This window comes from Lytechinus pictus, chromosome 3, assembly GCF_037042905.1.
Source record: "Lytechinus pictus isolate F3 Inbred chromosome 3, Lp3.0, whole genome shotgun sequence".
NCBI lineage: Eukaryota > Metazoa > Echinodermata > Echinoidea > Temnopleuroida > Toxopneustidae > Lytechinus > Lytechinus pictus.
Genome location: NC_087247.1, coordinates 42,578,091 through 42,603,451, shown reverse-complemented (window position 1 = coordinate 42,603,451; position 25,361 = coordinate 42,578,091). Strand labels below are relative to the sequence as shown.

Below are 25,361 nucleotides of genomic sequence, written 5' to 3'. Positions count from 1 at the left end.
CAGAAAACTCTTTCTGTATCAAACGGTCTATTATTATTATTATTAGTAGTAGTAGTAGTAGTAGTAGTAGTAGTAGTAGTAGTAGTAGTAGTAGTAGTAGTAGTAGTAGTACTATTAGTAATAGTAGTATTAGTATTATTTTCATCATCATCATCATGCTATACTAGTAGTAATATTGATTAATAAAGTCGGATGATAGGGACGAAAAAAAATTGAACTGTTACCCTCGGTCATCCGGTTTCGGATGTTTTTGTTTGTTTTTTTGCATAATAATGCCAGCAGGAAAAAAAAATACATAGAATCGCCTTATTACAATCAGTATCAGTAGCGAATGTGCGTAATATTCCAAAACAGGTTTCAATTCACTCAGTTTAGGTACAAATCAAAGAGAGGTTACATTTAGCTTAGAAAAAATATCATCATTTGCTTTTAAGTGAAATGGGGGGGGGGGGGTAGTGCAGTGACCAGTGGGGGATGAGCCAAAAAATTTGAGGGGGCAAGATGTGGTGTATCGAGCGAGCAAAAATTTTGACATTTTTATTACAAAATTCCAATTTTGTGATAGATTTTGACATAATATTAAGATTATTTCACCCTAGTAATTATATCTTTTTTTTTTTTTTTTTTTTTTTTTTTTGGGGGGGGCGGGGAAGCATCAAATAGTGTTGTATTTACCACTTTAAATGGTATGATCCAACCCCGCGGGGACCCAACACGTATTCAGGTTTATGTAAGGTACTAATATTTGAAAAAGGTTTCCACTCATTTTTAATGCTATTTCAGTCAGTGTGTATTAATAAGCCTATTTCATTAAAATAGATAATGCAAGTGGATGGGAGCATGGATTATAGGTCCATGATGGGAGTATGCCTATATTGCCCATAATAATAAAACAAACAAAAATTATACTCCGATCTGAAGAAGGCTCAATTTAAGCATTATTTCAAGCACTGTATAGGTGAATTGTGAAGTGGTTATGGTCGGTGCAAGCGCGAAGCACAAGCTGACTTTTTTTTATTATTATCTTTTACCAAGGCTCGGGACATTTTAAGGACATTTTGTCATAATATACACAAAATAATGATTACCTTCATTATCCTCTTCCTAAACTCGAGACGAACTCGTCGATATTCCATTCTGAAAAAGGGACAATGAAATTATTAGAAATTCATGGATATGTTATTATATTTATATGAAAGTTTGATGTCAAACTTATTTGTACTTTTTCATATCTTAGGTTTTACGATTCATGAATCTTGTATTAGTTACAATGCATTTAGCGCTACTTAAAAACTGATTATTAGTATGATTCTTATATGTAACTTAGAAGTAATGATCGTTTACTCAACCTGTTTTACAATTATTTTAATCATATTTTGTTGACTGCGTAAATGTTTTTCATGGCAAACTTATTTGTTTTTGTCTTTTTATGTATTAAGTTTTACAATTCATCGTGTTAATTTAGTGGTCTAGATTTAATTGATGTAGTTTGTAGATTTCTATAGGTGTTTTTTCATAGATGTACATTGTCTTCAATTACTGATGTAAGGACCCCATTGGAAATAAGCCATCTCGGCTTTCATGGGCAATCCTGTCAAGGTATACACTTCTATTAATATTTTCTTGTACTTGTTCATAGTTACCTGACAAATAAAATCAATCAATCAATCAATCATATATATATCTAATAAGCATTATGAGAGCGCGAAATTAAGACCTGAAAACTGGACTTTTAAGCACTTTTTAAATTATGAATAGGATGCATGGGTACATTTATTCTAACAATGCGAGCGCAAATTGCCGAAAATTATGATAAAATCATAAAACTGTCACGAAAACGGGAAATTTAAGTATTTAAAAAAAAATCAACTTAGTTATACACATAACTCACCTGGATCTGCCTATAAAAAAAGACGTTTGCCATTTTCTTGTTTAGTCATTGGCAGAATAGAATGCCTAAAAAAGTTCCAATGATATAGATGAAAACAATTCCTCCGCGGAGCGCGCGGAAAATCATAATTTTGTATTGTACTATTAAAGTAAAAAACAAATTTTATAAATTTGGTTTATTTGCCAATTTCTGTGTAACTTCTTTTTGCACTTGGCAATATTTTCGTTGGTGGGGCGATTGCCCCCTGCCCCCCAGGATCGACGCCTCTGGATCAGACAACCTCCTCCGCTGAAAACCCGCGGCCCTTGAACATAATGTGCATTAATGCATGTAAGGACTGTAAAGACTTTCAATTATTTTTTAAATTATTATTATCTATATTAATAGACAAAATAATTTTGCTATTCTTCTTGCTATAAATATATTTAATTTTATTTCCTTTGTATGACTATGAATCGGACTATAGGGTTGTGTAAAAAAATCGTGAAAGGACAGGCCCTTTACATGGGCAACTTTGCTCCATAAAGGAGATCCATCCAAAATGCTGGGCATTTTTAAATCTTCGAGGGGCGCTACAGCTGGGACCTTTTGTTGCATGGTTCCCCCGAGCGCACCCGCGCCCCGCCCCCCCCCCCCCCCCCCCCCCCTTGGCAGACTAGACTCAGTCGATTGAGCACGGTGGTCCCCATCATACTTACGATTATTTACATCAGCGACTGCATATGTTCAGCCAATTTGAAAATTTATCGGTACATTATTTGGTATTGAAAAATAAGTATTAATTAAAAAACAATCTGCAATTTTTTTCGCCAATTAAATTTGGTACGACGCCTCTGATGATCAGATTTCGCCATACTAATACATCTCTATGAATTTCACCCACACAATATAGCGTTCCATACAAGCGCCACCGCGCGGATATGGGCGAGGCGAATCTTAGTACCAGGCGAATTGCCGGTCGGGTCCAAGCCAGTCTGAGCCCCTAGCGCAGCCCCGTGTCTCACGGGTCCGGTCTGTGTCTCACCACCGGCACCTTGAAGCTTGGTGTCTGCACAAACCTGCGAGCGATCGCGAGCTAGCTGTGCTGTGTGCATGTGCCGAGCGACGACATGACAGTAAATGCCGTGATGCTGCAGCTTGTAAAGTTGTAGACAGTCGTTTCTGGGGCTTTATTCAACAATTTCTGACATTTTACTGTAACCCCCATTTTAGTGGAGCCAACGTAGTTCAGCGGAACAACCAAAATACAGAGACTGAAGCTTTTGGTCTAGTATTAGTATTAGTAAAGTTGTAGCGCAAACATGGCAAATGCCCAAATGGCCATATAATTGGCAGGAATTCTGCTGCTGTGGCGATTCAAACTTAGAGCTAATTTGGGATTTTCCTTGACATTCCGTGAGTGTAAAACTTGTACTTTTTTGTAGCTTGACTTGTTATCCACCAGGATCAGGACAATCGACAAGGACAAGCTGACAAACATTGCCCGGCCGTCGCGGCCCGGCACGTCGCAAACAGTCGCAAACACAGTCATTGGAATCCGAATTTGGAATTGCCACTCAATTCGTTCCTATTTCGCAATACTGTGGAAAGATAAACATCTCCTTCATGACACCGGTGTGGTATTTGGTATCGGCTGATTTGGAAGTCATTTCTCAAGCGGATCCAGAGGCAGAGAGAGTAGGAACCGGTAACTATAATAATCTACAAAGTCAGACTACAGTCAGGCAGTCTACATATTATCGCTCTATTAGTATTAGTATTAAACGTTATTTACAGATTTATTAAAAACAGTGAGTGCAAAAAAAAAGAGATAGACCAGGGCCCCTGGCAGGGGAGTGTTTCATCAACATTTTTGTCCGACAAGTTGTCAGATCTGACATCTTTCCTTGATGTTGATTGGCTAAGAATCACTGTTACTATGGCAACTGTCGGATATTGGGACTTGTCGGATAAAACGTCTGACAAGTCCTTTCATGAAACGCTCCCCTGTACTAGGCCTAGACCTAGTTACATTAGTATTTACATACTTAGTTGATCTAGACGATGGATCTAATAAATGATTTAGATTAATCTACAACATTGTAGACTAAAAATGTATAAATCTACATGTATTGTAACAGTCTACATCAAGTCTAACCCAGGGAGCTCCGGCCCGCAAAGTGGGCCGGAGCCCAGGAGTCGACCGTGCAAAACGAGGGAGACACGGGACTGGGGTAGATTGGGGTCTCAATATTAATCTTAATAAAATGTGGAAACAAATTTATACACTTACCACGATGGATGAAGGTCTATCGTGACACACAAATCCTGACATCGAGGCACAGACTGCGACTGGAACCTCAAAAAAACAAAATGTAGCCTCGGTCTCGATCGGTCATTTTGTTTTGAATTTTGAAAGAAGGAGAGGTATCGCAACAGAACTTTTCGTTTTCCAGTCTGTGCCTCGATGTCAGGATTTGTGTGTCACGATAGACCATGATTCATGATTGTGGTAAGTGCATAATTTCTGTTTCCACATTTTATTAAGATTACTATTGAGACCCCAATCTACCCCAGTGTCTCCCTCGTTTTGCACGGTCGACTTCTGGGCTCTGGCCCACGGAGCTCCCTGGGTTAGATCTAGTCTAGTCTAGACCAAAAGCTTCGGTCTCTGTTATGTTTGTTCCGCTGAACTCCGTTGGCTCCATTCACCAAATACAGAGACCTAAGTTCTAGCGCGATCTGTACAGGGGACTCAATGGCCAGATGTTTATGTATTAAGTTCGGATAAAACATAAAAGTGAAGTTGCGCGACAGCTGAAGTAAGTCACTGTTCTTTCCCCTTTTAAGTTTATTTTTCCCCGTTTTGGTGCATTTCAGGCCAAAACGGAATAATAATCTTTATTTTGGTACAGTTCTTTTTATATATTTTTATGAAATAAAGACAAAAATCGATGAGCCCCGTCGGGGGATTTTGCATTATTAATCCCTTAATGGTGGCTGTGCGATAGCGAGCCGTCTGTGTACGAGGAGAAATTTATAAAAAAATGTTAAAAAACTCCTCAAAACAGACGGCTGCCAGCTGTCTAGTCTAGTCATGCTAGTAGAAAAATTGTAACATTAAAAAAAAAAACCTAACATTAAACCCTAATACATTTTTTGAAATATATTTATTTAAAATTTTACACCAGTAGTATTAGGCCTTATGTTCTGCAACTTCTACTTCTACTCTATCTTTCAGAATTTCATGAATTTGGAGGCATTTTTGGAATTCATACATGTAATATAATATATGTACTGGTACTAACTTTATCTACAGCGCAAAAAATTGTTGGGCTTGACCTCATCCCAGTCCCCAAAACAAATTTCTTGGAATTGGATGATTCGGAATTGATGGACAGGCAGCCAGTGGTGTCAATCAACAAAAAATGGAGAATCACAATAGTAACAATTCTAAGGATATTTGTGTAAGAACAGAGGAATCTATTCCATCAATTTCCCATACATGTTTGGACGAGAATCCTGAGAGGACGTTCCTGGAAAATGAAAATGAAGAACCTTTGATTGTGAAAGATGATGTTGAAAATGGGGAAAAGGAATCAAACTCAAGTGATGATAATGTTGACCAAAAGGAGAAGCCCAAACGCTACACACGTCATCAGAAGCTCACGTTTGCTGGCTTTGCATTTGTGCTCACAACAGATCTGATGCTGTACTCTGTACTAGCTCCATTTTATCCAATTGAGGTAATGAAAATAGCCTGTAGCTGTTACATGTAGATCTATGTGCATTTAATTTAATTTCAAATTTTATTTCTAAAGAAAGTACGGTACATAGAATAACCAAAACATACTGTATGTGCATTGAGAACAAAATACAGATGATTTGTGATGAATGCACTTGATATGTCATACCATACACATTTGAAAATGGACTTGTGATATATATTACTGGGGAAAATGACTACAAGGTACAAGGAAAAAATAAAGATTTACCTTTAGGCCTACTATATTCACAGTCAATATATTTTATTTCAAATAGTAGGCATTGTTTATTATTATACTTAATTTATTGAGTAGAGATGAGGCTGAACATAACTAGCTCTTCTAAGTCTTTTAGTAATTTTTTAATCAGTTCTTTCTCATGTGTTTCAGACCTTAATAAGTGTTTAACCTTAATAAGTGTTTGAGTCGGTTATTGGCATATTATTTCAATGTCATTTTTAGAAAGTAAATGTGTACAAAAGTTCAATGATTGATTGTTGAAGATATTGTTTGTCTTCCATGTTTATAAAAGTTCTGTTTGGAAAAATTAATTTCATTTAATTTGTAATTATGCAAGTAGCATAGCCTAATGCAACACATGTAGGCCTACAGAAGATAAAAGTGATTTTTTAGTTGTGCCTCATAATCATACTAAGTTTTCCTGTGTATATATGCAAACTGATAATATTTTTTATCAAAGTTCTGCAAACTTGTACTCAAATTTACCTTCACTAGTCACTACTGAGGAAATGCAACAGCAGTTACATGTAGATCCATACCTGTGTTTACATACATGTACATGTACTTACCATATAATATAATAATTGGCACCTGCTCTTTAACCTTGTCCACACACACTACCAATTTTTGCATAAATCTTCAGGATTAATAGGAAGCAGACTTCACCTAAGAAGGATAAGTGCTGTACATAATTTCCTTTTGAAATAATGTGGATGTAACATGTACCATGAATTCAAGGTTACCCTAGATCCCATGCCAATGCTTGTAAGATTATGGATTTATGATTTTGTGCAGGCAAAAAAGAAAGGAGTCTCAACTACAGTGAGTGGCCTTGTGTTTGGTGTTTATGCACTGATCAGCTTTATTGCATCACCAATAATCGGCAAATATGTGAGTACGTTAGATGTTGACAGTCAAACATATATTTTGAAATACTTTGATTGATAGTTTGTTGACTGTCAACTTCCATTGAAATTTGACAGCCTGAATACACTGCTGTGGTTTGATAATACAATGAAATCTCAGATGTAAAGAAATGTGGAGGGAGGGGGCTTCATAGCTTTTATTCTAGTTGGCCAAATCCCCTTATGAATAGAGAAAAAAATTGAGCATGTGCATTGTGCAACTGAAATTTTCATCAAAATAAAATGTAATGAACATTGTCTTTGTCCTTATAAGTAAAAAAAAATAGGCCTAAATAACATTTACATTTTGCTGATGATTTGCTTATTAGGTAGCTCATAATGTCACACATTTGCTATTCCTTTTCAAAATGATATAATCGTTTGTTGTTTCTAGAGAATGTTATAGAGCTCATTAGGGAAATTAGGTAATTTACGCACATTGGTACATATATCTACATGTAGTTTCAATACCAAAAAAGAATTTTGCTGGTATGGAAAGTGCTAGGCCTATACATAAAGTGCTAGGCCTATACATATTATGCAGTGAGATTATCTTGTTTGTAGCATATACTTGAAATCTGCTAAATTGCTATACCTAAAACTTTTGATCTTTTTAAATTCTTTTCCTAATAGCAGCATGTAAATGTACCTATGTATGCACATATGTTAATTTACTAAAGTAGAGCCAATAAACTTCAGGCTGTACTGTCCTTGATACTTTTGCAACCTTTCTCCCCAGATTATATGCAATGGCTTAAGATAAAAAAAAGCAATTCAAACCACTCTGTTTGAGACAATGAGAGCTACAAGTTTGTGGACTTGCAAACTTTATCTTATCCCCCCCCCCCCATCATCAGTCCAATGAGTAATATGAATTGAGTGAGGAAAAAATAATGTTTATGCCCATGAATTAATAGTCAATATGGTGATTGATTGAAGTTTACAAATTTTCAGTGGGTTGGGTAAAAAAATATTTAAACACATGTTTACAGATGGTATGAGGATATCCTATTCCTAAAGATGACTTTTCACTGGGATAAGAAATGTAACTCATGAGGTTCAATAAAGTGTTTTACCTACTGTAATAGGGTTACATGTAGTTTATTTGCTTTACTTGTATTTTCTCTCTGTAATGAGAAAATATAAAAATTGATACATTTCTCTGTTTTGTTTTGTTTATTTAGATATTAGCTTGTTTGTTAGTTTAAATAGTTTGAGTGTTTTTTGGGGCGGCTTTCATTCTAAAAAGAACTCTTGAAATTGAACCTTAACAAATCATATTGCTTCGATCTCAGAACACCCTAAGATCCTAATAATCACATTTTCCACATTTTTTATAAGTATTTACAAACGAAGTTCAATTATCTTTTTACCATTTTGAAACCTGTTGCAGTTGCACTGTATGATGATATTATATTGCCTGTCCATATTTGGTAATCATTATACCAACCTTGAAAGGGCAGTGGATTTTTTTTTTTTTGGAGGGGGGAAGGGGGGATAATGTCATGCAAGTTCTTTGTTCTCTTTTTCGTTTGTCACCTTACAAAAGTGGCTTGAATTGTTGATTTATAAGTTGATAATTGATTTTTTTTTAACACTAAAATGGTGATGTTAATTGTGTTATTCGTAAATATAAAATACAATAACTTTACACTATTTTCTTTTCTTTTTTTTTCATTGTAGATTACTGTTCTAGGCCCAAGATTTTTATTTTTTAGTGGAACTTTTCTTGGAGCTGGATGCAATCTCCTATTTGGGTAAATATCATTTTAATTCTATATTAATTTCAGTTAATAAGTTATTATTTTTTTTTTACAATCTAGCTTTTTTCATTATTTCTTCATTTTCTTTCTGTTTCCTTTTTTGCTGTTCTTGTTGCTTGTCCTTGCTCCAGTTTCGTCTCCCTCACCTTCTTTATTTCCTCTTGTTCTTGTTCCTCCTCTTCTCCATTCTGTTACTTCTTTTTGTTCTTGCTCTTCTTTTTACCCCCCTCCTCCTTTCTTCTCTTTAATTTTCTTCCTCTTCTATATTTTGAGTTTATTTTTCTTCCATTCATTCTTTTTCTTCTTCATTAGATTTTTCGAGCTCATCTCTTTCATCTTATTTTATGATTTTTATATTTGCCATGGTTTGAAAAAGTAACATTCAGTCAATCATATTGATAATGAGTAAAGTTTAAAATTCTGTACCTTGTCTTTATTTTCCAGAGTCTTAGATGGGATAGAGGATACCAATACTTTCATTGTGTACTGTTTTCTACTGAGGAGTGTAGAATCCCTTGGAGCATCAGCTTCTGTCACTGCTGGCATGACAATAACAGCTACAGTGTTTCCTGACAATGTTGCCCAGATGACTGTAAGTGATCTATTATTTTCCCTTGAAACCTCACTCTCACTATTGCTATATCCTGAAAACATGTTGCTTTATAATGTAAATATCATTTTTCCTCTCAGAAACCCTGTACAGCATGCAACATTTCCTTTTTAAAGGATCATAATGCCAGAAATGTGATTTGTTACCATTTCAAGGAAAGCATGTTGGAAGAAGTAATAGATGAATTTAAAAAAGGCAATTATTGTGTGTCCATTCCAATCAACTTGATATTAAATTTCCTTTGTACACATTTTTATTTCTACATGTACCACATTGTAATGTGTTTTGCTAAATATTATTAGACAATGATTTTGTAAATCTATACTGAAACACAAAACAATTTACCTTTTACTAGGATTGTTGATATTCATAAAAAGTTATAATAATTTAGATTCTGAATTTATCTGATGTACTGTATGTGTTTTGTCATATCTTAAAAAAGATCATTTTTTCATGCCCTGTCATGAATCACTGAAGTAGGAACTTTGCAGTGGTCAGTAATGATTCAACTGAGACAAGATATGTTTGTGTTTCTGAATAACCTTTTTAGGGGAACTATCTGTGCTATTATTACACTATCTAAATATTTAGAAAACAAGCAAATTACATGTACTTCCAATTAGAGTCATTTCCCTAGATACTGTAATCAAAGCAGAAAAGATTAGGCTTATATTTAGGATATACGGTAGTACAACCATTGGAATATTTTGATTTGAGACAGCCAAATTTTGAATAAATGATATTTTGAAAAGTAGTTGATGGTTTAAAATATTTGGAGGAGATACATGTACTTCTATCTAATGTGTTGCCTAATTAGTCACTTACTTTATTCACAAGAAATCCCTTAATGTGGCTCCCAGTTGTTTTCTACATACCATTGGTTCTTAGTTTTCCCAAAACCCTTAAATTTATCATGATATTCAATGTATTTCTTGGTGTGTTAGGAAAGTAATATCTGAATCCCATCTGTTTCATATGTGGCTAACAATGTAAATATCTTTGAACATTTTTTCATTGTTAAATATGATATAATTTCTTTGAATTATAGTTGATGTGAAGTAATAAATTTATTTATTAGTCGATATGCAAATAATTTTTACATCAACTGCAAAAAAAAAAAAAAAAAAAATACATGTAAAGTTATTAACAATGGCAACCATCTGTTCTATCATTCTGCATGCATTTGGGCCAGTGCTAATTTTATTAATGTGTATCTTACAGGGATTTCTGGAGACATTTTCAGGACTAGGCCTAATGCTTGGGCCAGCATTAGGAGGGGTTCTTTATAAGGTAATGTTCTGAATTTGATTTTGTTTTGTTATATACATGTAACAGTTATTAGAATGTTTGAAATGAATTGTTTTGCTTTAAGCAGTATGCAACAGAGAGATACAAAAATCTGTTTAGTATTTAATAAAACCTTTATATTTGCCATTGATAACTATTAGCCCCATCTTCATCAGCCCAGTTTTTCAATGTCTATTTTTAATCTGGTTAATAATCTTGATTAGAATGTAAAATCTAAAGATTCTTTTTTTGATTTTTTAGTGGAAATGCAATTGTTTTGTTTGAATTATTTTTGCAAAAATCTATTTATTGCACCATCCAGCCTATTCAGAGGTGGAGATGTATTCAGGTTTAGGTACCATCTCATCGTATGTTAAAATAGTAAAACATGGAACCCAAAATATAGTGATCTTTGTGCAAACTCCAATATTTTAAGTTGACAACTTTTATAATTCCTTGGCCAAAGCCCAGCATGGTCGTGAGTGACATGTCTTGGAATGAGGGAGATTCAGCATTGATGAAAAATGGTTTGAACATTGCACGTATGAACATGCAGCTTAAGGAAATCACTTTGAACACATGCTATATAAATTATCTTCCTTTATTTGACAGATCTTTGTACTTTGAACAAAAGTTTCTATTGGCAAAATATCAAAAGTTGTGTATCTATTCAACAATATTCAAAAGCCTGTACCAATGTAGGTCAGTGTTTGTTGTTGAATTGAAGGCTTTTCTGTTATCAACTGTGATGAACCATCACCAACTCTAGGCCGACAATACAAAATATCACTCCCTCTCAAATCCTATGCTATACTTAATTATAGATAGATTTTGACCTTGCTTATAATCAGTTTTGACATTTAATTAAAAGAATTGATTTGCAAGCCTAGTACACCATCATTGAAAACAATCAAGAAGCTTAGAGTTTCATAATGAATGATATAGAAAGGTTATTTTACATATGTGTATATCCCTTTTAGATTCACTTAGTGACTAGATACACTGTTGATTTGACAAAGCTTGTTCATTGGGAATACTGCCATATTAATTTTGTAAAAATAATTTGTTGTACATGTATGTATTTGATTATATCTGATAATTACTGTAAATATTCTGTAACAAAGATGGGATGACTTTGATAATGATAAATGTAATTAGTGTACTTTTCCAGACAGGTAACATATTTCTCTTTTCTTAATATTCTTAGAAAAATAAGATTGTGTTCTTTTCTCATTTCAGATTGGAGGTTACAAACTTCCATTTCTTGTTCTTGGTGCTTTGGATCTTCTTGTACTTTTTATGACCGTCTTTATCATTCCAGATATCAGTAAGAATTTATTATATTAATATATATCAAAATGAGTCAAGAGACAGACATTTTTATTTTTACTGTTATGAGAGAATGTCAGTATTTTTCCATTCCATTCATACATTAATGTAAAAAAAATTATATTAGAGGCATATTGTAGCTTTCTCTTCCTTCAATTTATTGTAATGCTGTTTTCAGATTTGGGGAACCCAAGTATTTGTTCAGCCATTGGTTTATTGGTATAAACCAATGTAATTTAAAGAATCTTAATTGCATAGACTTTAAGTCAACAAAGAAAGAAGAATTAAAAAGAAATCCTGTGCAGGCGAGCCTGAACTCAGCGACAAAAGCATGTATGATTATAGTAAATTTATAATTTTAGCTTGATATGGTATTGGTATCCTTGATTTGATTTTTTCTGAGCCCTTATACCATTTTAAATTAGAAATTCCCACCCAGATATCTGTAAAGACCAAAGAGACATTGTCATGTTGTATAATGTATTATTCAAAAGCGGAATGCTATTGTCATCATGGTTATTCTTATCATCACTTGGGTTTTATGCAGATGATGTTGACAGTGATGTCGAAAATCAAGATGATAGAGATGATAGAGATTATGATAGAGATGATGATGATGGGGAGGAGGAGGAGGTGGTAATGGCATTGATGATGATTGTTTTTGCTTATGTTTTCATGTCCTACCTGTACATATGAGGAAGAGGAGCAAGGGTATTAACAAAATTTGATTAATGTTTATTCTTGTAGAGCCAAGTGAAGTGAAACCTAAGCCTGGATCCCTGTTAAACTTCATGATGATTCCTGTTATATGGCCCATGGCTTTCGCTCTCATAATCAGCGCGTGTGCAATGACCTTTCTTGATCCAACTCTATCTTTACATCTGGAAACGGTAAGTCAAATATTGTTTCCAAGTTCTTTTTCTTCTTACATGTGCAAAAGAAAGAATTGAAAACCTAGAATAATGGGTCTTGGATTATAAATGTGTGTAACATCCACAATATATTATTTTTTTAGAACCAATGAAACAGCACTTGCTGGAAGAAGTGGAGGGGTGGGGAAAAAGAAGAGGGTACCCAGGTATTTTTTAATGCTGATTTTCATCTCTGTTCTGCCTAACAGTTATATTGCAAATTTTATTGTTAACTTGAGGTTTAGTAAATATTAAGCAAGCATAATATTAAAAGTTGGGGGTGTAGTTTGGCTGTTAGATTAAAGGGATATATCATATGTTCATAAGAACAAAGTCTGGATTCATCTTAGTTACAAGGAAAAACAGACCTCAGACACAAGGTCACTTTTCTTTTCCATGTACTGATGTCAGTTTTAGTTTATTATATAGCTGATTATGACTTTGAGCTGAAATGCAGGAGCCTACAAGTAACTATTACTGACTCATGGCTGGCAGTGTTTTGTTTTCAGAGAAAACTCAACAGAAAGTGAATGACTGAAACGAACAGGCACATGTCTTATTTGATTGGATGGAAATTAAAGAAATGTGTTGAGCACATGCGCAAGTAATCTTTCCGTAGTGTGAATCATTGTTTTTTTTTCTCTTTTTTTTTTGGAGGGGGGTGGGTGAGGGGCATTTATGCTCTTCTTGGAACTGATATGTTCAAACTGTATAGACTGTTTTTACCAGTCTGCTGGACTTTTTTTCTTCTGGATTTATGTTAGTTTATTTGTTGTTGTTGTTATTTTTATTTATTTATTTTATTATTATTATTATTATTTTTTGTTTTGGGGGGGGGGTATTTGTCTCTGTCTGTCTCCGTGTTGGAGGGGGGGGGGGGGGTTGACTATTTTAGAGCATACCATGGTACAGGTTTATTGGCAAACTTCCAAAGTTTTTTATTGTAAATTTTTACCTGTTACCCATGGTTAGGCACAAAAGAGAAAAATGAGTGGTAGATGATGGTTATTGCAGCAGGCAATAACAAATAAATGAATTGTGGAGCAAAAGGTATTTTGTCCTAAAATTGTCCAAATATCCCTTGTTTGTTCTGATCCCCCCCCCCCCTTTCTGCATTGTAGGAGTATTAGATTTGTCATGGACTAAACAAAATTGTGTGGATACTACAGCATGAAATTCTGCATTCCTGTATTTTTCTTATTGAACTCTCAATGGATAATGCATACATGTGATTTTAGAACTTGTTTATTTTTACAATTAAATTAGGTTTCCAGAATTGTTTGAATTGTACTTGTACTTTGACATTTATTTTAGTGCATTTTATTATTGATCCTTGACCATCGAATATGACAAAGGATGTTGTTGAAAATATTGGAAATGGATCCGGTTTTGAGTCTTTTATATTGTAACTAGATCATAGTGACCTTGAGTTTGAAAGATCTATTATCTAGATCAAGTACATGGATAAATGCCCATCATCGATAGCTAGCTACCCCTAGTTTGAATTGTCATACTTTTTCTTAATGTAGCCTGGCTAGCAGTAGCTAGATGCTGAGCAAAATAACATTGTGTATGGTTGGTCACATTGACTTTATAGTCCTGATCAAATAAAAATAACCAGTTTAGTTGCTGCTATCTAACTTCTAGTTGTAATCTAGTCATAATAGATTTACTAGTTTGTTGTTTGAGTATTTCAAAATCTTATCATTAAAATGATTTACATGCTATGTTCCATGGTTGTTTTCTCATGTAAATACCACTATTACCAGTCACTATAAGTTATTTTCACTGCGATGGTATGTGACAGGTAGAATATTCCTGTTGTAATGATAAGGAATAGTTTGAAAATGAATGTGCTTCAAGGTGCCATTGATAAAGAATTATTCACTTTCCATTATCAAAGCTTGTAACAAATAGAAAAAAAAAGAAAAACAAGGCCCATTTTCAGGACTTCATTACTTTGATGAGCATTTGCGGATAAATGCAATTGCTTCAATGGCTTCCATTATGAATGAATTACATGTACATTTATGTCCATCTGTTATGTCAATAGTGTAGAACCATTTATGATGAAAACTTTATTTTCAGGACTTTGTAAATCTTTCTTAGTTGTTTGAAACAACCAAGAAAGATAAACAAAGACTGGTAGTCCTTTTCAAGACTACATACATGGTGATTACAGCAAACTTCCATAATTCTCGCCACCTTGAAAACCCTTAAAGATCATATTTTATTTTAAAGGCCAAACAATTATTTTTCTTTGCTCCAGAGTAGGAAAAAAAATATTTGTACATGTTTCTTGTCCCTTGAAATTTAACCAACAAAAGCACAAATGGAAAGTGATAATTTCATCAATTCTTGCTGCATACAAATCAATCAATTAGTCTAAAAGGGAAGTTGAGATTATCCTAAGGCATCTTGTCTGGAATTGTTCAGTGTCAATTACTGTCAGGTTACTCAGTTCATTTGCTTTATAGTTCCGTGGTGACCTCTGAGGTTGAGAATCTAAGTTAATTCAGTGTGACAGTTACAGGATGGCAAGTTACTCAGTAGGCTATATTATTAAATCACTTTACAAGTCTGGGACAAATCAACATATCTCCAAGTGTTCAATATTTTACAGAGAAACCACAAATAAAATTTGTCAATTTTAGGTTTGGCCTCATAAGGAAGCTACCATTTTTTTATTTGCTTATTTCTTTGCTTCTTACTCTTCTTTCACTTCACATTTGTGTATCATTATTCCATTTTCATTGACATCTTCAATACCTAGATTAAGCACAGGCCATTCAAATGTATTTCTACTCTAAAAATATTATATGAAATTCCTGACCCATGGGAGGGGTCAAGGAAAACTGACGAAATGCATAATGATTGATATCTGAAATACAATAGTACCTATGATAATACCACATACCTGATCATTTAACTCTCAATGTGCTTGTAATTTCCCCTTCTCTTTCTCTCTTTCAGTTTGGTGTGAGCACACCTGTAGCTGGTGTATTATTCCTGCTAATCGGAGGTCTCTATGCATTGACCATGCCTCTGTGGGGCTACCTATCTGATAAATATGTAAGGTTACTGTAATGTCTGTTTGATTCAACTCTTTAATAGTTAATTACAAAAGAGGGAAGTGGAACGGAATATGTATCTGAAATGGTTAGTCATATTTGAATAATTCCTTTCATTGTACTTATAAATTCAATTACAATTTCAATTGTAATTTCTATTATACATGTAGAATTCATAAAGTACTACTGTATTTTTATTTGTTTTGTTTTCAGGGATGTTTGATAATGTGCAATTTTTGGGGGTCTTGTGTTAATTCAGTCATGTTTTTGCTTTCATAATTTTTTATACTTACAATTATTAGCTTAATTTTTTTGGCATATAAGTTTCCAAATCATACTTTTTAGATGATATAATTTATATTACTAGTTATATTTAGACATATTATGTTGTACAACGCCTACTTAGCTTGTTTTACGCGAGCAAATGAGAGACTGAATGTCAAACATTCACACCGTTGCACACGTACTGTCCAAAACGCACTGTCCATATGTACGGGTCAGGAAAAGGTGACGTCACAATTAAGATATGATTCATCGCATTGCATGCGCTTAGTAAATGCAGATGCAATACACCAAGGGCCGGGCCTATTCGCTGAAATGCGCATTGCCGCTGCAGATCAGATTGCGCATTTGAAAGGATTTTTCTTTTCTTTCTTTTCTTAGATTTAAGTAGGTAAAACCGATTATTGTTCATATTTTTGCTAACTGCTGAGGCGTTTTACAACACAAATAGCGAATATTCTTATTCGTGCAATGATGTGACATTTCACATTTGGTGTAAGACAGAGACACTCTATTCAACTCGGCTAATGCCTTGTTGAATAGAGAGCATCTTTCTTCACCTTGTGCAAAATCTCGCACCATTCATACCTATTTGCTATTTGTATAATATCACACAGTTTTATTTCAAATCGTCATTGTGAGTTCAGGGAAAATTGTCATCTAGTCTAACTATGATTTGCACCATAGGGTTTATATTTTTTTTTTTCGTGATGATGAATGCTTTTCAATTTAAGTGTATTACTTTGGCAAACACATCGGTGTGTGAGCATGTGAATTGAATCGAAGAATTTTGTTCAATATTTCTTGATTTCATAGGGAAGAACACGTATAATGGCAATCATTGGTTTTGTTATGATGGGTGCTTCCTTCTTATTGGTTGGTCCTTCTCCATTGCTGCAACTACCAAAGTAAGTCTGCTTTCTTTCTTTATGTTTAAACCTATCTAAAGCTTTGATAAAGACTCAATAATATTATTTATGATATCTTAAAAAAAAATTGTTTAGTGACCATTATAAATTTATTTTTGCATAAGTTTGGTAAAAATTTGAATTTTGCATCTCATGATTTAGTTACCCCATTTAGAAATGTTTTTTTATTATTATTTTTCTTTGGACACTGATCATACAAAGTCTGTGATTGCATATCAGAAGGCTAAAATAAAATTGTATCTTGAAAAATTTAGCCTTTCTTGAACATTTAAAAAAAAAAGTTCTGCTAACAATAAACACATGTCATACATTGAATAAACAAAGCAATTTTATTGCATGAACCTTAAAAACTTGCAATCTAAAAACTTTGATTGCAAGATTTATAGTAACGAATGTTAATCTGGGAGTAGCCTAGATAGGCCTGTTGGCTTTTTGCTACTCCCTCACATCCAATTTATTACCTTATGTTTTTTGTTGTGTTTGTTATTTTGTCCAAATTTTACAATTTTCATTGTTATTTTACTCTATCATTATGGAATCATTTGATTTGATCTTGATGTACTGTATCTTGTTTGTTTCTTAGATATGTGAAATAAATGAATTTGAATTTGAAGATATAACCTGGGAAGAAATATGCATAGTAATGATTAAAAGCCAAGCAAAATAATTCAATTAATTTATCTGACATTCTTTTAAAATATATTATAAAATAGGTGTATTATTTCAAGCATCGCGATTGGCCAATACGCGTCACATGACATCCAACTTTTTTTGTGCATTGCACGGCAGTGCAAAAGGTGCGCAGCGAAAATTGACATTGCACGCTCAAGCAGACCAGTGCGGTAGAATTCCCGGGAGAAGTCCAGCAAAACTGTACTGTAACTTTTTAAGAATTTGTTTCTGTGTTGCTATTTTATAAAACAAATAATGCACTTGCTCTGTCCTGCGTAAAAGTAAATGCAGAGAAAGCTCCGTTTCTTCAGATGGTGCACACTGGGCACTCGCCGCCAGCGGCTCGTGCACAGTGCGGCACCTATCTAAAGAAACCTCGCGTGCTCTGCATTTCCACTAATGCACTCGGCTGCATGCATTATTTGTATACAAACACATGCACAAGCATAATACAAAAACAAAAAGTAAAAGAATCAAATAACAATATAAGCAATAAGAAAAAAGTACAAATGTAAAGGAAATATAGCAGATGTAGGAGGTCGGAAAAGCTGTTGACCTATCGAAGCCGACTACCTTGATTAATACATTATCATAACAATTAAAAACACAAATATAATAATGCAAAAATAATAATGATAACTGACACGAACAATGCAGCATATATTAGATTCTACAGCATAGATATTGTGATGCAACAATCCCTTGCTTGAGCAAATAGACAGGTAGCAAACAGAAATTGAAAAGCAAATTGTACTATGGTCTGATTTTATTATTTTGGGAGGATTATTGTTTACATTATTTTCAAACCATTGGTTTGCAAGATGCTGCGTTGTATAAAATTTGTTTGTAGGAAATCAAAACTCCATCAGGGAATAAGTTTGCTTAATAAATTTAATTAGCTTATTTGGTCATAAGAGAAAAGCTTTCAACTAAGTTCTGTACAGTCATATATAAAAATCTGCTACACAGAAAAATGTCTGTGTAGCAGTCTTTAGAAGATGTGGAGGAAATTGCCAAGCGACACTTGGAAAATTTCCACCCCCCTCAGTTGTTCCTCTCCCCCTCTCTTATTCTCCCTCTCCTCTTGCTTCCTTCATAGAGATATACGGAACTAATAAGGATAATATAGATTTAAGCTCACTTTGTTATGATTCTTCAGAATTTGAGCTTTTGAAAGTTCTTGAATGAATTCTTGAAAAAACTTCAGTCTCATTGAAGGAAACACATTTACAGGTCATTTGCAAAAAAAAAAAAAAATGATTGACAAGCAAAGAATGTTGTGAGAACTTCATATTCCATTTTCAACTTAAATAGTTTTTAATTTGCAAATCTTATCACATATGTATACCCAGTTGTTGTGTGTCCGGACGATAAATTTTAGAAAGTCATTTGGAAAAAAGCAAAGTTTCATCAATTTTTAGTACAAACTGTTAGGAAATATTATAGAGAACAAAATAGAAGATGATTACAACTATTGAATTCATATTTTTAGTGTAATCCAAAGACAAAAAAGAAGGCTTCAAAATTATAAAGTGTTTGGACACCAGACCTCCAATCCTACATCAAGTTTTAAACTTGATCAGTTGCTCATCATACATGTAATGTGCACCCCCTTCCCCCCCAAAAAAAAAAACTGATATAAATATGTGTATTACAGAGTGATTTTATAATGCTTGGTCTATATGACCTAGACAGACATGCTCAGTATTTTTATACCTCTTAAGCATATCTTGGTAGTAGACATTTTAAGTTAACTTACTTTGCTTCCCACTACCAGACAAAGAAACCATATTATGCTGGAAGTCAGTATTTGACAAAAATATCTTCTAGGACAAACTGGTTTTCTCTTACAAAGAATTTAACAAGTTAGTTTTAAAACTATTCAGAGATGTGTATTCCACCACAGCAGATGTAAAATGTTGTGTAGTAATCTATTTTGTCATTTTGTTTGTGTTTATTTTCAGCTATCTATGGATTGTAATAGTATCCCTGAGTATATGTGGTATCTCCATAGGCTGTGCCTGTATGCCAATCTTCCTTGATATGATGGTATCTGCAAGGTAAACATTTCCTGTCATTCCATCCATCAATACATCTTGTTTTCCAGATCTGTAATGTAACAATTGCATTCGGAGATTATTCTTTTTATAAGTCCTGATGAGATACTATGTTAGTTTGATTGAATGAAATCCTGTTGGGGTGTTGCATTTATGAAAATTAGTGATTGATATTGGTAAAAGAACTATTTTTAACGGGTCATTCCATTTGTGCAAATACTCTAACATCTCAATTATTTTTAAATCAATTTATGTGTATTGACATTTCTGCATATATTACTTTCATATCTTCTGTAATTATGTTTGTATATTTTGCTGAAAAGAAATAAATACAAGCTCAAATTTGTGTCCACTGATACTTTTCTTTATCTTTCAAGATAGTCTCCTACCACCCCTTTCCCAATATATGAAATAGATTTGTCATATTTTGGTGTCTATCATGATGTAATTTATTTTATTGTATGTTTAGCTGGTATGGCTGTATATTATTTGTTATTTTATTGTATGTTTAGATGGTATGGCTTTCCAGATGATATGGCTACCAATGGTCTAGTGTCTGGATTTTTCAGTGGCTGTTTTTCATTAGGGTGAGTCATTTCATCTGTTTTATATCTCATCCGGCTGAATAAGTGAGATGAGATATATGTGGCAATTTTTGCTGCCTCACATTCATCTAGCACTTTAATAGGGCTCTGACAATTACCAGATTTCACATTTTGTTGCATTGTATACAATTGATGGGAAATTCAAAATGTCTACGTGAAGTGTAAAATTTATTGCATGTAATATTTTGTGTAATTCTTAAACATATCTTCAGTACAAAATCAAAATGATATTCCAGTCTCTTGTGCTTGTGTTTTCTTTTTCTCTTCATTTTGGCTGATTCAAATTTAACCCTTATTAAACGGGTGGGGGGGGGTCAAATTTCACTGCTACACCGCCGCACACATTTTTTTGACCGCGCTGCTCGCTGACTTTTTACTTTCAAGTTTTGCGCATCTTTTGAGACCAAATTTGCGACGCCTGGGTACGCGGTTTCGAAATTACGGTTTCTAAATATTTTGTAAGCGCATGTCAGTCCCAAAATTGCTCAAAAACATGATTACATGTACAAAGTCAATGCAAATTGTGTTTTTCAACAAAAAATCATGAATGTATGATTATTTTTACTTTCCTTGGTTTAGATAGATTTATTTTATGTTATTTATGATCGCAAAAGGGTCCCCGACAAAGTTCATTGAAAAAAACAAAGAAATACATAAGAATTTAAAAAAATATATATATATAGGAAAATAATTATTTTTTAGCAATTTTTTTGTAGATTTTGTTAGAAATTTAAAAATCTATATGTTCACCAAAAATAAGCATTCTACTGGCTATATGAATTGAGTTAAAGGCAAAAACATACACAAAAAATCAAAATTGGGGCGAATTTCATACGCTAATTTGCATAATTAATTTAATAAAAAAATTTAAGCAATTTTGTGAAAATTTTACTATACAGTCTTGCAGGTTACACCCAGCTCTACGTGCGTGCAAATTTTTGCGGCAATTAACGGCCGAGATCTGAGGTATATGTTGGTCCGAAATAGACCAGTTAAGATAGGGTTAAGGATCCTTTTTTATACCAATCTACTTTTATCAAAGCAAGTTATTGCATTTGATTGGCTGATGACAAATTTCTGTTTCTGATAAAAATTATTATGAAAACTAGGCCCTGTGATTACTCTTTAAGCCTAAAATTGATCCAAAGCAATGGAGGTATTAGTCATTTGATGATATTCAATGTAATCACTTCCTTGATATCATTATTTGATTTTGATTTTCTCTGTTTTAGGAGTTTCTTGGGACCTGTAGTAGGAGGCATACTGAAGGATGATGTTGGTTTTAACTGGGCATCTACCTACGTTGCTGCATCTTGCTTTGCAGTCGTTCTCGTCTTTAGTGCATTCTGTTTATGGGAGTACCAATGCGGAAAAGGGTGAGTGGGAGATGTCTAGGAAACGGTTTTGTGATTGTTGACATTGCTGACTAGTTATCATTCACTGACCATGTCAGGGAAATCCTTGATTTTTATTGCTGAGAAGTGAGAAGCATTGTTTCCATGGTAACTGCTAATGAATGACTACTCGTCAGTGATGTTGTCCACGAAATGACAAATACTGTAATATATTATGTATTGCATTTTTAGGCAATTAAAAAAAAAATGCAACATAAAGTTGACCTAGTTTTGTACACAGCCATTTGGAAATGTAATTTTGATGTTGATATTTCTTCAAAAAGAAAAAGGGTGATTATTTTTTTTAATTGAATTCCAGGCAAAAAAACAAAATACACATAGCATAAGCCTTTGAAAAAAAAAAAGCCACTTTCTCTTCGGAACAGAGACAAAACCTCAAGTTCGACTTGAACAGTCTGATCTAAAGCCATTAGACTACTAAGATGATATTACAAAGAAGACTCTTTTAATTCACATATATCAGATTATTCCACTTTGCTTTGCCAGATTCTGATTTTTATAAAGGCTTTTCAATCAGAGGCATTTATGTTTGTTTCATTCAGTATATAAAGTGGTGGTACAGCTTAACAGATCAGATATGAATAATTCAGGATTATTATTCATTCTAAATTAGAAAATGTAGAATCTTACTTTTTCACATTATGGCAATTGCAAAAAGTGCACAAAGGTAATTGGTATAGCAACTTCACATGGCAAGTAGCCAAAAATCACAATTGGCAGTTCTTTTTTATGTCCTTGGGTCCAGGCAATGTTAATGTAAAGTCAATGCCAGAGTCCTTGATAAGCAATACTTCTGACTCCAACCCAATCAGGGCCCCATTAGACAAAGCTTAGTGAGTAATCATGAGATTTCCAATCGATCATAATGTACAGTCAATCAGTCATAGAATCAGTTGTACAATCAATCATTGAGATTTGTATTATGAGGCCCAGATCATATTGCTCATCTGGCCAATCTTCAATCATTATATAGATCAATTGCTCATGGGGTGTAGGCAAATTAAGTCAATTTAACTTGTAAAAGACCTTGTCCACCAGATCAAATTGAGAAAGCATATTGCTCATCTATCCTGCACATGTGCTCACTATCACTGTCCTTTATTTTATCATTGCAAATGCCTGAGATTTTCTGAAGCACTTTATTGCTTGGAACTGGATTATTAAAGCGGCTTCTTATTCAAGCAACAGTAATAATATGTGTGATTTTGTGTCTATTGTAGATATCAGAATGTGACAAACATTAAAGATAGTAGGGAATGATTAAATCCAAACAATAGAAAATACGACCTTGGTGAATAAAGGATCATTTTTTAATTAGTTATGGTATTCAAGACATTTTTTCTTGCAACAACTGCTCTTGTGGAATATCTTGATAATCTGATAACATACATGTAGGATCCACTTCGAAAGTGGATCCTAAACAAATGATCATCTTTTGATTTTAAGTTTCAGAATACCCTTATTTTTTAAATAAGTGTTTAAAAAATGTTATGTTTTCCTTTTAATTCCTCAAATACTGATGTCTACCTTGTAATGGCAGTGTCCTCACCCCCTCCCTTTGAGTCTTAAACCCAACATTAAGCCTTATCCTCAAATCACACATCATTCTGAAGAATAAAACCCTCTATTGCAACCCCAATCCTAACCATATGACTTCAAAAATATTAAGGCAAGTAGCAAGTCTTGGATCTCTGTGACAGTTTAGATGATTTAAACATGATGTTAATGTACTTTCAATATCTCTTCCCTTCTAGACGAAGGAAACCATGGCGGTATTTTGGAGAGCCAGAGAGAGACGAGAATGAGAACCTGTCAGACACGGAGTCGTTACAAGGCAACCATGTCTCCACAGTCTGCCGTGAGAATGTCTCTGTCAATGCCGACACCCATACCATCCCAACAAACAGCTATATAGATGACTGTATGGTTAGCTTGGAGAGTTGTAGAGAGAATGGTCCCTGGATTGATAGGTTCTCTGATAAAGAACCTCTTATCATCAATGCATAGAGACATCTAAGGTCTATTCAAAGCAACCTTAAAGCAGGTCTAGAATTTTTTTTCGCAAATGACAGATTCAAAAGAATAATGATCCACTTGAATGAGACTTCCTTCTAGAAGAGTCTCGATTCATGATACTTGTCATCAGTGAAATAATGCAAACTGCCATTTCCTTGATTTTTTTGTATAATTTGGTATGCCAAATCTGTGTGTTTAGAAGGTGTTGTTGTAATCTGCAATGAGTGTAGACAATCAGTGCCTAAGCAGCTGAAAGAGGGTTAATATTTTCCAAAATTAGTTGATTCCTGCCATCTTAAAGGTTTTTTTTTTACAACTCTTGCCATTCATAAATGGAGAGAACAGAATGATACTATATCACTGTGCTGCCAAATTTGTTATTCTGTGCATACACAAAATCTAATTGAACTATTTCCCTATTTCAATACCAAAGGTTGAATCAATCTTGTTTTCAATTACAACTCTTCAAAGCATGGTTCTTCAAAGATCTATGAATGGTATCAATCATAAGATTGTATGTTTTTGTCATGATTACAGGGCACCTTTATTCGATCTAAGTTTGATAAAGGGCAATTCTAAATTGTCAACCTTTTTGTACATTTTACCCACTTTTTTTTCAATTTTTACTTTCCGTCATGAACTGTTCAAGCCATGATAAAGGGAGAAAAAAAAAAAACGATATAAAAATCATTTAAAGGAGGGTGCCACAGTCCACATATAGGGAGTTGGACATATGTATTACATATATATATATATATATATATATATATAGAATTTAACAATGAATACACAAAATGAAATGACAGCAATGTAAAATAGAGTATATAGTGTGTCCCAGAAAAAACAAAACCAAGATTTAGCGATGATTTATCATAACTTAATCATAAATAAAATAGACAAATGACCTACCAATGCAAAGCTTAGAATCTCCTCTTTCATCTGGTATTACTTAGATTATTCCTCATTTACGCATGAGTGAGCAAAAACAATTCGAAGAAAGGATGCCAAAAACTCATTTGGCGGGGGGTATCTGAATTTCAAAAAGAAAATCACATGACTAAAAAGTTCAATATCTGCTCTTTTATTTGATACCTTAATCACAGAAAATGGTCAAGAAGTAAAAAAGTTATGATCCCTCGAAACAATGCTTGTTTTTCCATAATTTCATAAATAAATGTGTTTTCACCGGTTTCCCACAGAAGCTATCGCACGGTAACAAAAGACTTAATGCATGGTTGATCGTCAACAAAACGGAGTGTCGAGTGAGTTTAGACGCTTGCCTGTAAAACCTCTTCATTTTATGAAATTATTGAAATTCAAGCCTTATTTCAAATAACCAGAACTTTCTTATTTCTTGACCATTTCCTGTAATTGAGGTATCAAATTAAAGAGCAGATATTGAACTTTTTAAAAATGTGGTTTTCTTTTGAAAACCCAGATATGGCCCTCCAAGTGACTTTTTGGTATCCCCTTTTCAAATTGCTTTTGCTCACTCATGCGTGAAAGAGAAATAAACTAAGTAATTTCAGATGAAAGAGGAGATTCTAAGCTTTAAAATGGTAGGTCATTTGTCTATTGTATTTGTGATTAAGTTATGATAAATCATCGATAAATCTCGGTTTTGTTTTTTCTGGG

The 25,361-nt window shown here is 33.7% G+C and overlaps 1 protein-coding gene across 6 annotated transcripts; it reads left to right on the top strand.

The window, feature by feature from the left end:
- Positions 1-2,774: 2,774 nt before the first annotated feature.
- Positions 2,775-24,390, top strand: LOC129255597 (MFS-type transporter SLC18B1-like). 6 transcript variants are annotated; one of them, XM_064097102.1, is made up of 15 exons: positions 2,775-2,795; positions 2,838-3,578; positions 5,190-5,616; positions 6,670-6,765; positions 8,463-8,536; positions 8,987-9,134; positions 10,374-10,442; positions 11,679-11,766; positions 12,516-12,658; positions 15,653-15,751; positions 16,849-16,940; positions 19,598-19,693; positions 20,203-20,277; positions 21,528-21,671; positions 23,465-24,390. In XM_064097102.1, exons 3-15 carry the CDS (start codon positions 5,299-5,301, stop codon positions 23,715-23,717), a joined length of 1,695 nt encoding a protein of 564 aa, XP_063953172.1. In that variant the 5' UTR covers positions 2,775-2,795; positions 2,838-3,578; positions 5,190-5,298; the 3' UTR covers positions 23,718-24,390. The 6 variants fall into 6 exon arrangements, with proteins under 6 accessions (XP_063953172.1, XP_063953175.1, XP_063953173.1 ...); XM_064097105.1 differs by lacking the exon at positions 2,775-2,795 and adding an exon at positions 4,592-4,692 and having other exon boundaries at positions 2,874-3,578; XM_064097103.1 differs by lacking the exon at positions 2,775-2,795 and having other exon boundaries at positions 2,896-3,015; positions 3,316-3,578.
- The last annotated feature ends 971 nt before the right edge of the window (positions 24,391-25,361 follow it).

Coding starts and splice junctions, on each gene's coding strand:
- LOC129255597 (XM_064097102.1), top strand. CDS start 5,299: ATGGAGAATCACAATAGTAACAATTCTAAGGATATTTGTGTAAGAACA. Junction 6,766..8,462: donor CACCAATAATCGGCAAATAT/GTGAGTACGTTA, acceptor TTTTCATTGTAG/ATTACTGTTCTAGGCCCAAG. Junction 10,443..11,678: donor TAGGAGGGGTTCTTTATAAG/GTAATGTTCTGA, acceptor TTCTCATTTCAG/ATTGGAGGTTACAAACTTCC.